General features: G+C 38.3%; 1 protein-coding gene across 2 annotated transcripts in view; it reads right to left on the bottom strand.

Moving 5' to 3' along the window:
• The window catches only part of ZDHHC20 (zinc finger DHHC-type palmitoyltransferase 20), a 51,894-nt gene that overhangs the window by 12,073 nt on the left and 24,104 nt on the right, over positions 1-15,717 (bottom strand). For both annotated transcript variants that reach the window (XM_064441170.1, XM_064441171.1), the window contains exons 3-7: positions 13,115-13,209; positions 9,428-9,548; positions 8,019-8,088; positions 6,866-6,898; positions 5,919-6,039 (exon numbers count right to left, since the gene is read on the bottom strand). In XM_064441170.1, coding sequence (XP_064297240.1) covers positions 5,919-6,039; positions 6,866-6,898; positions 8,019-8,088; positions 9,428-9,548; positions 13,115-13,209 — 440 coding nt within the window. The remainder of the gene's footprint in view (positions 1-5,918; positions 6,040-6,865; positions 6,899-8,018; positions 8,089-9,427; positions 9,549-13,114; positions 13,210-15,717) is intronic.

The raw sequence follows: 15,717 nt of genomic DNA, 5'->3' as shown, positions 1-15,717 counted from the left end.
TGCAGCCACAGCCAAAGAGACACAGGGAAAACATGTCCAAAATCACTTCACTTGAAGATAAGAAAATACAACAAAAAAGTCCAAACCCGTTGCTGGCAGGGTAATAATACTGAACCTACTTCTGAACTGATGTAAGGAACGTAAAAGGGGAATGGCTCTCATATTGTGTTTCCAAGGCTGAACAACTCCTTGATAAGACCTGGGACAGATCTTCAATTTTTGATGACCTCTAAGATTTAGGCAACAACCACCATGTACCTAGCAAAACAAATTTGCCATGTCTGACTAGGTAGAAGTGATTCACCAGATGATCTACATGAAAAACAACAATTTCAGTACAACCACCATATAAAAAATAACCTCCCACCTATATTGGATAGTCAATTCCACCCCCAACCCCAACTATTTTTAGGCTTGCACTTTCAAGCAGCCAATGGAATTTGTAACAATACTATTCCAGTTCTATATCCTCAAAATTACTGTACTTTTAAGTAGTTGACCTTTAACAGCACTATGGAAGCAGATAGGCTATTTTTATTCAGGTAGCATTATTGTCATTACTTTTTCCATTAGCTCATTCAGTATACCCACTTATCTAATGCTGATTTTTTCTTAGACTAGAACACATTTCCATTAAGATCAAGTACACATAGGTGCATCTGTATCCCTGTACACTGCCTATATTCATAGGCAAGAGATGACAAGTCTCCCTCCTCCTCTGCTGAGGTAAGTAGCTACCATGAATGACTAAAAAATTATAGTAGGAACAGTACTTAAATAATTACAGCAATATTGGATTTTACCTTTGGACAATTCTCTGCAGCTTTCCTGCGGCAAAGCTTTGCGCAAACAAAGACAATTTATTAAACACTAGTATTATGTTAAGATGAAGTGTCTGAAAACAGCACAGGCTTTGTTAATAATGGATGTGCACGCGTGCTCTCGGACATGCCGAGTTCCAACACCCATCAGCAGCCTTAGCCCTCATTCTCCAAGAGAACGGAGGAGAGAGTACATAAGAGCACGGTAACTTCTAAGGCATGACATTTTCTACCGAAGCATAGAAGTACTGCTATTCAGATTGTGGCTGGATCACTTTCCAGTGGTTCGTCACCTTGAACAGCATGACTACACCACGTGCGTTCCTTGCTAGTTGTTCCCATAACAAGTAAGGTTTATGTGAATATTCTGTACGATGAAACCATTCATAAAGGTCTGAAAAGCTCAGAATACTCCAGAGATATAAAGCAATGGTTTATAAATTACAAAATCTTTATAACTTCAGAACATATCTACTACCATTAGATGTAGTTTCAGGCAAAACCATAAAAAATCTTGCCATTCTTTGCACAAGTTTCTTTGTTTAAAAAAAGAACCCATAGCACATCAGTACAGTTTCTCTTCCTCCCAATATCCTTCAATACTGAGATATGTTGTGGGATGTATCTTTAGCATAACATCTGAAATTGAGTGAGTATTTAAGAAAAAAGAGCAAGAAACAGGAAAGCTTAGTTTAAATTAGCTTTTAAATTCCAAACTTTATACCTGAAGAGTGGTATTAGCTGTCTTAGCTAAGATGCTAGCATTTAACAAATCTGTTGTAGGCAAGATGTATGGCTTTTAAGTTACACTAATCTGTGCAGAAAGCCTAGGGAGAGCCCAAGCATTCACCTTGGAGTCAGGCAGATACACGCAGCATTTTCAAAAATCCTGGCATCAGATCATGCTACAGTAAGCAAATTATAGCACAGTCCAGCTCTCTGAACTGCCATCTAAGTTGTTTCCTTATTTACTGCCTTTTTTTTTTTTAATGCAGTTTTGCTTACACAATTTGTGCAACAGTCCTTCTTCCCCCTTCTGTAGGGATACGTTATGTTTTGTAATCCCTTGAAATCAAAGCTAGCAAAATACATACTCCAATTGCTGCTTAATCCTAAGCTTCGTGTTAAAGCTTTTCCTACCTCAGAGCATGCTGCAGTGTGCCCCACTTTCCTAATTAATTTTTGCAACTTCTATTTCTATGACTTTTTTGGAATTGCATATTTAAACAAAATAGTTCTATACAGAGAACTCTCAGGCCAGTTGATTCTGAAGCTCAAAGAGCAGTAGCAGCTTAGTCTTTGTGTTTTCTGTGGGCCAGAAAATATAGTTTTTTGAATTATGCATGATTAATCTGCATGATCCCCAGGGAGCGTTTACCTCTTCTGACTACCCAGTTTCAGCCACTAGTATTAAGTTCTTGAATGACAGCTGCAGAACTGAAGCATCTTTCAGAAAAGGCCAATTCCTTCCTGGAGAGAAGCATGCAGGCTTTGAGTGCATATAACAGGCTTATTCACAGTTGTGTTCTAGCAGCAGTCCGCATGCTGCAGCATGTGAAAAGAGAGTGAAACTTCAGACATTATTTAAAATCATTATGCTCAGCAGCAGCAGCACCGAAGCAGAGACTTGCAAGTGAGAGAGCTGCAGACCTTACAAAGGGAAGCAATTTGCACAATAAAATTTGGGCTATTTAGTACGCGTAATAGAATGAACCCAGTCACTATTCTAAAGAGTCCCCTACAAACTCCTTCACAAGCACAGAGTCACTCGGGCGTATATCAAGTCACAAAAAACCCCCAAACAAAACCCACAACAAAAAAAGTGCTGCCAGAGCTTGACTCACTACTCATCTATGAGTAGTTAGGTCTAGCTTAAATCTGGAAAAATCTCAGAAGATCTTGTATATGTCCTTATGTGTATATGCAGGAGGAATGAGTTCTAACTAAGGATCTGGAATCACTCTATTTTTTCCTGAGGTTTTTTTTTTCAATTTTTGTTTGTGTGTTTGTTTTGTTAATACAACCAATGTTTTGCAGAGGTGTGTCCCATCTACCCAGAACGCATATCACATCCTTGAATTAGCTGCACTCAGGATTGCCAAAATAATTTGGAGGACAATGAAAGACACTGAAAACAGCTGGAAAACATACAGGTTTCAAGGGGGAGGGAGTGCAGCAAGAATAAGAGTAGATGCAAACATACACTGGGAAGTACCACCATGCACTATGTAAACAAGGCATCGAGGACTGGGCGTTCAGCCAGTGCTGGTGTTTGTGTCAAATACATTTGGTTAAACTGAGGTTTTATCTGCTCATCTTTAACAACTTCCTAGGTAGAAATAAAAAATTTCATCAACACAGAAAAAGTAGTTATGAGTGAAAAAAAAAAAGTCATTCACATTCCCTTGATCTACAAAACATTTTAACATCCACATCAGCATGTAAGTCTGTGGTAGACATTTACAGCCAGTGTGGTTGATCCACCACTGTACGAACAGTATCAAGATCTTCCTTCAGCACTTCTGCATAGAGCATGAAAGATTCTATGTAAAAGACTTGCATGTGCAAGCAGGAAACACAAAGACTTTCTTCAACAGAATAGTTAGGTAGGTGTGTATGTCTTGCAATGTCTGCAAGTATCTGCGTGTGTCTTGTCTCTATGCAAGAATTATCAACAGTGCAAAACAATGGATTGCTAACATTTGTGTAGTTAGCACATACACGTTACAACCTCATCACTGCAAGTTCTGAAGTGACCAAGGCTACATTCCCTAAGAAGCAGTTCACCTTTCATCCCGAAACTGGATATACAGAACAGTTTGTTGCACACTTCCCTGAAAAACATCTCTGAGGAAGCAAAAAAGAAACGCTACATTTTGAAGGTATACTGTAACATTTCTGATAGTCAAGCTTGGGAGGAAAAAAACAACATCTAGAGAGCCATAACAGAAAACGTCAAAACAGTCATCTGTCTGATGCTATGAGAGACAAAGCTGAGCATTAGCAATATACTGAAGCAGTCTACAGGCAGCATGTGTCAGCAGTGCTCTGCTCTGATCTGGATACAGATGTAGAGAGAAGCTTCCAGGACTCTATTCTGCAGTCAACAGCACTTGCCTAAAAGCGTACATACTAGAGACATACTAAATTTTGCAAGCCCATATGATTATAGTGCTGCCACCTCCTTCTGAAAGTCTACTTTAATCAGGCTATTATAAGATCAGAGGAATATTAGCTTTGTGGAATGAGTGATTTAATATGAGTAAAGTGAGTCAGAGACCTACTCTAATGGTAAGATCATGGCATCGCCAGATTCTGTCTTGGAAGTAACCAGAAAAGAAGGAAAGACGTGCAAGCACAGCACTACATTGTCTCTTGTTACATTTCACAAGTAGCTCATTCTTGCAGGAAGCATTTTTAACAAATAAATAATTTTTAAAAATCCCTCTTAAGTTTACTTTCTTGTCTCAAGGGTCCACTTCAATATCATGACCAATGGGCTTTGGAAGAGCCTTGCTGCAAATGCTGGTATTAAATGTTCATTGTGGTCAGATATCCTGAGGACTTTTGTTGCACTCACACTTACGAAGTGAGGTGACAAAACAAATTCATTGTTTTTGCTCAAGCACTGACTGGTAAATATGTAAGAGCGCATCTACAGTTTAATTAGAAATTGCATACAAAGCACTGGAAAGCAGCCAGGCAGATGTTTGGGAGTGGCACATTCACAAATTAAAAATTTAACTATTCACAGTCAAGCAAGATTGAACAGCAGAATCAGACCATTTCATCTGAAATATCTGTCAATCCTCAGCTATGACTGACAAATACATTTATGACTTTCATCTCACACAATACTGACAGCTCAATTCCCACACAGTTCCTTGCCCTCCAGTGACAGGCTGCTGTACAGAACTGACAGAATAAGAGAAACATAATACTTCGGCAGATCAGACCCATACGCTTAGATGAACACAAACAAACATACTTCTTGCACCATTTATCTTACCTGTCTAATGCCAACTGTCTCTAAGTACAGCTATTCTGAATACATGATCAAGCTTCTCTTACCGACATGGCAACATCTTTTTGCTCCAATAAAGATTTCTACAGCTACAGATAGTGTCTGCTTTTCCCGGTTACTCTGACAGCAGCTAGCATCTAAGAAATACGTGCTGTTATTTACTTATAAAGGTGTGATGGAGAGCCTTCCATTACAGTGAGTTTTCCCATGCTTGTTAATGGAAACTGATAAAGGGAATTCTGATGCTAGCTCTTCTGCCTAGAGACAGGCAGCCATAGTACAAGGTTTTGGAGATGCAAGGGAACAACACCAGAAGACACTCTGTTCAGCCTGTAACGTGACTGGAACAAAACTGATAGGAGGAATACAACACTGATGTGTAAGGATGATTGCCCTTCACATAAATGTTATTAAACCTACTAAGATGCGTGATGAACATACGTTCATCATTTGACAACTGATAAGTTGCAAGGAAGATCTATATCATTAACACTGTACATATCTTAGCATTCTACCCATATCAGATCGATAAAAGCCACTAGTATGAAGTTCAGCCATGCCCATGAGGCACTCCAAAATAGAGCTCGGTCAGTTCCCAATAAATTAATCTGCCTTATCTGGTAGCAGATTATCCATAGACAAGTCTAGGAAGATACACAATTTTTATTTATATTTCACTTTTGTCAGTATTTTCATATATATGTGTGTGTGTATACACACACGCACTCATATATATAATTGTTGGATACAGCCAGTTATTTCTATATCTACATATCTATAATCCAGTAGTGTCAAAAAAACCTGAGCTGTGCCACTCAATTTTGATGGAGCAGAGAAATTGCAGTGTCCTCATCAGAACTTCTTCCCCCAATTACTCATCCTGGGCAGTGTAATACATTTAATTTATTAATATTTGGAAGGTTCTCCTGCTTCAGTCACTTCAATTAATGCTATTAACGGTAATGAACTATGGAACAGAGTAAATGGTGAGTGACAACATGCTGATGCAGCCTCCAATAACACATGCAGGATTAAACAAATGAACAACAACAAAAAAAAGCGTTAGAACTTACTGTCCAAAACTTTATGAAGTACTGCAAGACTGTAGCAGCAACAAACAGACAGTACAGTAAGGAATACATTAAAAACAGGAGGAAGAATTTGTAGTTAGAAAATCCCACACAATTATTCACCCTAGAAGGAGGGGAAAGAGAAAGAGGTTACTATGATATACCAAAAAAAACCCCAAAAACCACCCAATACATTCAGCTTTTGCAGAGCATAACATGTGGATGATGTCAGCGTTATGTCCAAAACAGTCTGGCACTAGCATTTCAGAAGCATTTTATGCCACCATTTTGAATGAAGTCTCTTTCCTCAGGCCAAATGATTGGGGCCCCTCATATATTTTGCCCCCCAGGAAGTTCAACAGGACAGGACATGACCTGGCAAAGCATACATGACACATACAGTCTGTATAGGAAGCGTCTCACACACTATGAACTAACTGCAGTCATCGTAGAAGGTACTAAAAGCCTCTCCATCAGTTTTGGTGGATGGTCACAAAACCACCTTCGAGTGAACTACTGATAGCAGTATACTTATAGTGACAGCAGGTAATATTTTTATTGACTACCAGTGAATACACACTGCAGAAGAGCAACTGTCTGAGTGAGTATCATTTAGAATCAAGAACTGATTTTCACAGCGTAGTGGGTATCTCCTCTCCGGGTAACAATACCAAACTAAACAGAAGAAAGAAATCTGATTTCTCATAGGTCTCGTTAACACCAGGTTTTCTCTATATAAGGAGAAACTGCATGATTTGGGCTACTGGGCCCACAACTCTATGTTGTGACATGTATTAGGAACAAGATTTATTTTCACATATTAAAGCCTCAAGAAATTCTGTGAAAATTAAGTTTTACTTCAAAGTTGCATTTTTGAAGCAGCATCTTATTCATCACGTAGTATCTAATTCATTATTATTTAACTGATTTTTTTGTTTTTATAAACTTACCATGGACAGTGGTGATCCATTTTTAATACACATCTGAAAGAGATAATTTCCAGTAAGTTAAAGCAAAAAACCACTTTTTTTTTTTTCCCAAAACACATACCTTTAGCTTCTACAGGTCCAGGGATTGCTTTTTATTTACTATTTTTTTTAAAAAGTATTTTGCCCCACTGTACCTTTTTCAAGTCCTTCTCAATCATGCCAATTCTCCATATTACAGCAATCATCCTTTCACCCAAAAGGACCAAGTGAGATTCAGAAAAGTGATGAAGAGAGTCTCTTAAATTAACATGGGGAGCATTACTGAGCAACACCATGTAATAGTTCATTAAGCCAAGCTATTTTTATGAGCACATTCAGAGGAAACAAATCCAAAGGACCCTTCAGAGTTGTGTGGATAACGTCTGTTAGCCTGGCATTCACTTCAGCTAAGTCTTCCTCAGGGCTATTTTTGCTACCTTTTTTTGTTTGCTGCTTGCTTGCTTGTTTTTTAAAGCTAATTGAGGAAAAGAGTAGCACAGTGGGTAATTTGAATACTCCACATGCCATTTTCATCCAGTTTTAGTATAAGGACAGATGCTAGACATTTCAGACACACAGACATTCACTCTGTTTGCTAATAAATTTGATTTTAGCCAAAAGATGTGTTCTTCAGTTAACTAGATTTCCTCAAGCTCAGCCTACTGAAGTCTCACTCATAGCTCAGTCTTCAGTGCCCTTACAGACTTCTCTGATGGTTCAGAATGAGGCTAGGGAATAGCAGCGATGTCTTTGAAATGGTTAAGGCATCTCATTGCACTGTCGATCTTTGAGATAAAGGTTTTTAGCGTTATTAGCAGCACGCATCTGTTTCAAGGCTGCAGAAGCAAGATATAATAAGCATTTGCTGTGCTGGTATCTCAGACCTGCCTTTCCTTACTTACAACTGCTGATTTTTTAATTAGTTCTGCCACTTCGGACAATGGGGCTGCAATAATAATATTGCACCAACGGGAGGAACTTTGCTTTTTCATGAAATCCAGGTACTGAGAGTCTGAGAGAGGAACAAATAGTAAATTCTGCTGTTATACAAGGACTGACACACTGAAGACATGAACACACTAAAGCGATGCTTGCAGGAGAGACAAAATGCATCATTTCAGATTCAGTAACTTACATGTCACATGCAGAACAGTGGTGGCAGCGGTCAGGTTTGATTAGCTGGCATCGATCACAGTATCTGATTGCTGCATTCAGGTAGCAAGGGTCAAGTCATTAGAACTCATTTAATGTTACAATGGTTTCCCCCCTTAATATGAACTGAATCTTCAAGAGCTTTCTGCCCTCCCTTGCCACACCTGTTCTCACAGACCTTCATGTGCCTGCTCTCATATGAGATGTACTTCTCAGTTTTTTAAGAAATGTAACATATGAAAGTGTTTAAAACACTTTATTACTACTGTACTAAGTCTGTTTCCATTTACTGTTTGGCTCCCCAGTCTTCCCAACCTTCATCCTCTGGCACTGATCCCCTACCACTTGGGGTTTTTTTTTTTGCCTCTGGACAGGGTACTCAGGCATCCCACTGTGAAACTATATTCTTTCAGCAAGCCAACTTTCTGCATTAGTTTTCTCTATCCTCCTCAGCAAATAGTTATCTAGCAGACTGTTCAGTAAATTAGCTCTTCTTCATCTTTCCTGGATATTTTTAAACTAGCCTTCAGGCTCTTCTCAGTGGAAATAAGACACCAGCACAGGCAGTTTGAAAGGAGGAAAGCCAACACCTACAGCTAAGCAAAACTGCTAGGAGCTGGCAAGAGCTTCCCAGACCACTTCAGGAACTTAAGACTGGGATTCCCTGAAAGGGAGGCTTGTATTCAAAAAAGCCAGGTGTCCTTAGACTTTGTTTGGAAAGTCACAGTGAACTTTGATAACAGTTATTCTCAGTAGTTTATGTTTCCAGAAAACTCTACAGCATTGCTAGTTTCAAGAAAGAGAAACAGTTATATTCACATATAAAAGCTAGACTTTTAAAGAATATACATATGTATAAGACAGCAGTTTTGCAGATCATTCATGTATAAGTTGGAATAAAAATGGGTACATGTATTAAAGGCAAATACAGAAATAGTCCATGACTAGCTTTGTACTGAATTACTGATGGGAATGAAACAACATTAATTCTTAAATTCTAGCCTGAAGTATCATGTTTCTCCTCCTGCTGAACTGATACAGCTCAGAAAAAGAAGTTATAAAATTGAGTTAAAAGTTGAATTTTCTCTATTTCTAGCTGTATTTATTTGCTGTAATTATTTTTATAGCCACAATTAGAGATATATGTTGTCATCTATCTGCTTGCTAAAAGAGGATTTTTTTTTTAGTTATTCCAAATACTGGCTACATGTTAAGATCCCTAGATGAAGGACTCCAGTTTCCCTTGGGGGAAAAAAAACCCAGCCCAAAATAATAACAAAACAAGGTCATGGCCTTTGCAATATGTGCTTAACAGATTGTTCATGACATCAAATGAATTTCACTGAATTAAACTAGCAGCTTCAGGAGCACAAATTTATCTTTGTATCTCACCTCTCGACGCTGTTGTCGTATAGATAGGCAAGTCTTTAGCAGCTCTTCTCAAAATCTCCTGCTGGGATTCTGGTCTCTCTTCTTTTTCATATTGTTCTTTATCAGCTTTTGACAAGCAGAACTAGGAGGGAGGGAGAAAACGGAATGAAGAGATTAATTATGACTTTGTGTTCTAGTCAAGCTCCATGGAAAAGACCCTATGTATCTTAATCCTGTGCCTTTGGACAACCTCTACCCACTGACCCAAAAAGCCCCACACAAAGAAAAACAGAACACTACAGGAATTACAGGGGATCCTCAAAACTTCATAATGGTCCTGGACATATTTTAAAAGAAAATAATCTTTATCTCTGTTCCATTATCTATGGCATTTTCCCTTCAACATGAAGCCAGAGACTCAGGGGAGTTTTAAGAAGGCGTAACCTTTCCTTTATGCTTAATCAGGAGTTAAATTTGAGTGATCTGTGAGCAAGAGGAACGTGCAACAGTTCTTTGCTGCTACAGGGCACTAAAGTTCTCTTGTCCCAGTTCCTCTTTCTGACCTAGAGAGTAGTACAAGCAGGGCCGGGGTGGGGTCCAGAGCGAGGAAGGGGGATGGCTTCATGGCTTCAGCACAGAAGTTGGAAGATTTTAACTGGAATTTTTACTTGGGAGTAGTCAGCACTAGTCTCAAAATCTATGAGCTGTATTGAAAGCGACTTCAGCAAAGCCTGTACAGTTTCAGAGAGAATTACAATTCTGAGTAAAGCATGAGAAGCATTCCTGCTGAAGCCTCACTGAAAGGTAAAGCTTTACCACAACCTGGAGAACTTTTACTCGCTTATGAAACATTTAGTTTGGTATCTACTGAAATTATGAGCTTCACCATTAAGCCCCACAAAACTCAGTGGGCTGACAAGCCCCTGTGGAGTTGGGGCTGAGCTCACTATTTCCTTTGGTATTTTTCTGTTATGAAGCACTTTTTAAATTCTGAGATTCCTGCATGGACTACAACAGCCCTTTTTATGAGCACAGACAAAGTATTCATGGTAGTGAGTGGAAAATGCTGTGTGCAACTGGAATAAAAATTGGCTTAGTGTGGTTTAATATGACCATATTTTCCTACCAAGAACATGTATATAGTTATTTCACATGGATTTTCCTCTCATCCTGTACTTTTTCCTCTTTTGGATTACAGTCAGTTGGCAAGCAACAATGAAGGCTTCACTTACAGAAAGGAGGAAGCAGTAAGACATTGCTGCAATTTTTCGGCATTATTTCCTAACCCAGAATGCAAATAAATTGCCTCATATCTCACAGAATCTAGTTAAGTCTCCTGTTACATATAGTATCATCCCAGTTATTGAGCCTACCCACCATTCAAGGGTGAAACATGAAACATAATCCACTTTTAAATAGCCAGAAACTAGGATCAATCTATGCGGAGAGGGAAATTGAAGTTTAACATTTCAGTCATCACCAAGAGTTTGACCTCATTTTTTAAATATCCATCTCTAAGCTAGATATTTACTCAAATATGAAGACTGGAGATGCTCACATAAAAAATTTAAGACAGATATGAAGCATCATGCTAGCAAACAGCAGTGCAATATGCCTTCCTCCCTATTGCTCTTGCGAGTCTGCTAGGTGACCAAATGCCTGTCTCCGTGACCTGCAATCAAGCAGAGGTGGCATTCAACATGAAATACTACTTCTAGATGACATTTCTATGGCAAACCATTAATGCACAGAAAAGGAACTAAATAATAAGATTTACAAGTTTTTTAATTACTCCAAGTAACATTGTAATATTACTCCAAAAATCCTGGACAGGATTTTGGTTTTCCGAACAGCTACATTTCTGTTCTAATTTCAGAAATTAATAGGGCCATGAGACCACAGCCTCTTTGGACAATGGCAGGATATGTTCAAAGGCATCAAAAGTTGTCTGTTACTACATAGCTAACAGAATTTCCAATGAGGTTCCAGCAGTTCTTATTGAAAACAGAAAGAATCCCTTTGTTTCCTTCCTCTTTCTGGATCTTGAATAATGTTGATTGTTCTTTCTTATGACAAATGTACAGGGATTACACCAAGACAACAGCAGCTGCAGAATCTTTTTTTTAGTTCAATAGTAAGATCACAGGATGTTATTTGTTTTGCAAGAATGGCTAATTTGAATGACTGAAAATATATCTGATTACACTCTCATACAATGGGGAGATTCTGAAGTCAGGTTTTGTTTTAAGTAAAACCAGCATAAATTATTCACTGGTACATGAACAGAAGGGACTTGCCCAGAGAGAGGAAAAGTGGTGGTGGGTCTTTTTTGTTTGGTTGTTTTTTGTGGTTTTCTTTGGCATGTGGTTTTTGTTGTTTGTTGTTTTCTTTTTTTCTTTGTAAAGTTAGCTGTAGAAGAAAATTGTACTAAATCTGATCTACCCCCACCCTTGATACAGGAAATATTAATGACATGCCATATGCTCAAACCATCCCTTTCACTTACCAAATATGAAAAGTTTGCTACAACATTACTGTAAATACAGGATAAGTACTGTCAGAAGTTTTCTATTATTGAAGAATCCAAGAAGACAGTAAAAGTTACTAGACACTAGCTTTATGAGCAGCTGTAGTTCATATACCTTTACAAAACGTGGAATAACACGGTTTCAAACACATTTTAATTAGCTAAACTGCTTAACTTTACCATTAACTGCAGAACCATCACAGATAAAGACAACACAAACCATCCTGGTAACAAGCCCCTTTGAATATTTAGGTTTAACAATTCAGTACTACTCCTTTTGCCTCACTAAACATCAGAGTAGTCTTTAGCTTTTTTCAGTTTATATTCTGTAGCTTTCTAAGATACAGATCTCTAAGCCATGATTATGCACTGCAGAACAGCGTTTGCTTTTCCTTAGAAGCATGGTTTTAACTCTTTTCAAAAATGTTTAAGGTTGACATTAGCACTGAAAGTCAGTCCTGCCAAAAATAGAATAAAAATTCAATCCCCACAGAGCAACCAAAACCTCAAACAGTTCAGCCAATTTAAAAGCTTTATAAAACCAAGGAAAGGTAGGAAAGTATTTTAAATTTGGTGCCAGTATTTAATCCTTACATACACACACCTTAGAGAAAATAGGAAAAAAGGTAATCTATCTCAGAGTTCCTGCAATTAATACTGTTTTTCAAAACAAAACTTCTTACAGTCATCATGCATTCTCTTGCCATTATGTAAAGCTCCTTTATGTATTTACTTCTCAATTGTCACTAAACCTTAACCCTTGACTTAGCAGTAAGTGGTTCAGTCCTCCATGAGTATACATTGCATTGCTACTTTTTTCTTACCCAAAGGTCAAAACTGTCTAAAATGGAAATATAAAAATGTTGTCACTGTATTTGATTTATCCATTTTAAAAACTGCAGGTTTCAAGCAAGCTACTTCATAGCAAAGCACTGTGCATAACTGTCAAACTTGTGATGAATTAAATGTGCATTTCATATAAGGAAATGTCATTACACAAAGTATACAGTATTTTAAGAGTAATTTGATAATTTTCATTCATGATACACTGTCATGCTGTTCTATTTTAGATAATGAGAAGTGAAAGGTGAATCATGCAGTACTGCAAACAAGTTTCATCACCGAAAACAGTTCAGCTATTTATAAAAAAGGCATTGACATTTTTCTAACATTTTATTTACCTCATTAGAGGGGGATGCAGGAGATGTGAAAATTGTCTTCCAATAGGACCATACAAACATGACAAATGACAGATGAAAAACCACAAGGTAGACAACTGCAATAAAATATAAATAAGAGTTTGGTCAATATAGCTGAAAAGGATACGAAATAAAATCCCTGATCTTTGATGATGGCTAAACTACTACACTATGAATCACCTGATAAAATTAAGTTATATTAAACCCTCTTCCCTGGGCAGACTTAGCACTCTAGGAGTGCTCACTTGAAAAAAAAAAAATCACCAAATGTGCTGGTTGCTATTCCTCAAGGAAACAATATGCTTTCATGTATGGCTCCAGAACAGACTTTGAAGGGAAAAAAACAAACCAAACAAAACCCCCTCCATTTCACCTGTGACACGTAACTAACCCTTTTGTATATAGATGATGCTACAGTTCAGCTCTGGATTAAAGTGTTTGATAACTGACTTACATAACTCAATTTAATTTCTCCTTCTAATAAAACCAGCACAGTATTGTGCCACTGTAGAAGGCACTGGTCATCAATGACAATAAAAACTTCAAACCAGGGGTTTGAAGAGGACTGCACTCTGACAGCTGTATGTGAGTTAAAAATTGCCTGGGTATGTCCTTTCAAATCATCTGGAAGAGTCCTGCTATTATTGTCACGGTGGTAACAAAATGTAGGTGGCTTTAGTAGGGAGTTCAATCAATTTATGAACGTGTCTGTGAGATATAGTTGCCTTAAACACCAGAGGCCCAGCCCTTATGACCTAGGAAGCTTCTTCTGACCTTGTTTCCTCTAACAGCTTCTTTTACCACTCGTCAAGAGGAAACAGAGCAGTTGTCCCAGAACAGCAAGACTTAGAAAAGAAGTCATACTAAATATTTACATTAGCTTCACTTATATTCTCTTCAGTTGCAGGAAGAAGGAAACTTGACCTACTTTCCCGTGCACATAAAGAGTGTCCTTTAAGAAGCCGTAAGACATACTTCATGGATGGCAGAACAGGCTCGAAATGTTGGGAACTTCCAAACAGCTCAGAAAATTCATGTGCACAGTCACATCACAGATAATGTGGTCTTAATTCATTGTCTTTCAGGATTTTCAGTACTTGTTACATTAAAAAACCCACACAAACTGTATTTGAGCTTTCCTCAGAGAATTATGCTTTTTACCTTTGCCTCTGACTCCTCCAACCTTACAGACAGATTTGGCAAATTTTCAGCTTTGGAGCTAACTGAAATGCAAGAAGAAAAACCTTTTGCTAAAGCCATCCTAAAACTGTCATCGTGATAGGAAAGAACTCGTGTATCACTGTACTAGGCACTGCATAATTAGAAATTGTCTTTTATTAAAAACATACTATACACATTCAAACAAAATGCAGTTAAGCAATTAAAGCATGAGCAATGGTTTGGAAAAAAGGAGAAATGGACATAAAATTGCAGTGGAATCAGCTGCACAGACCAGAGCTTTGGGAGAGAAGAGGGTGAGAGGAGTTGAATAGAAGGAAAGAGGAAATGAGATACAGGGGAGGGCAAGGCACAGCAAAGCTAACTTACACAGTAAACAGTTCTATTCTGCCCATAAAAATCACCGCCAAAATTCAAATTCTTTTGAAGGATTATTTTTAGTGTGCACACAATACTTCAAACAGCAGAACCTCAAAAGTCTTGTCACAGGCTGTAAAGGCCCAGACAACACACAGAATAACAGGCACCAAGGCTGGCGGCAGCAGAGGTACAGATCTGTGGCAGTGCTACCAGCATTTACTAGAAAGGGGCAGCTGTTAAAGTGCTTTTGCACTCTTGCAATAACTGAGATCTTGCAATATGTCACCATCGTTAAAAGCCAAGGACCTGTCCTCAGCAGCCAAACTGGGGCAACTCACAGAGAAGCAAAACTTTCACAGCTGTTCTAGTGATGGGCACCACCCAGTCTAGAGGAGAAAGAGTCTGCAATCGGCAGTCTATACTGCCCCAGCACTGAGTAAATTCTTGCTTCTTTCCCACTCCTGTGCTACCAATCCTACTGCGATTTCAGGTATCTGCCCTGTCAGTGCTCCCAAGAAATGAGAGGGAGGGAAGATACCATTTTTGACGGCTTTACTTCAGCAGTGCCACTTAGGAAGACTACTTCCTGAAGCATCTTGCATCAGTTTCCAGTACAAATATAAACCAGCTTCATTCCTCTTCAGCTAATTTTCTTGTAATTACAAGCTAGATGGAAAATATGACAAAAACCTCAAACCCCAATATCTGCCAATTTAGCCAGACTCAGAGTCATGAGGAAGTCCCAGCTAAGCTAAGGAAATCTGGAATTCTTGGTGCCATGCTGTGATCAAGTGAAGTCACTTCTCTTTAAAGGCACTGATGCATATTAGACCATAATTTATGCCCTCCGGAGAACAATGTCTTAAGACATGCTTTTAGTATCCTCCTAAAATATGCTAAGCTCTCCTAAGATTTGTCCTTAACATCATTTTCTGAATTATTCTTAACACTACTTCCAAGACAGGTTACAAAGAGGTAATAATATATAACAGAAGTATATTATATCATTAAGAGAGGTTCAGAGTTGACTTTATTCCCCTATCCTA

This window comes from Phalacrocorax carbo, chromosome 1 (assembly GCF_963921805.1).
Source record: "Phalacrocorax carbo chromosome 1, bPhaCar2.1, whole genome shotgun sequence".
Taxonomy (NCBI): domain Eukaryota; kingdom Metazoa; phylum Chordata; class Aves; order Suliformes; family Phalacrocoracidae; genus Phalacrocorax; species Phalacrocorax carbo.
The sequence above is the reverse complement of the archived record's forward strand: the minus strand, read 5'-3'. Positions and strand labels throughout refer to the sequence as shown.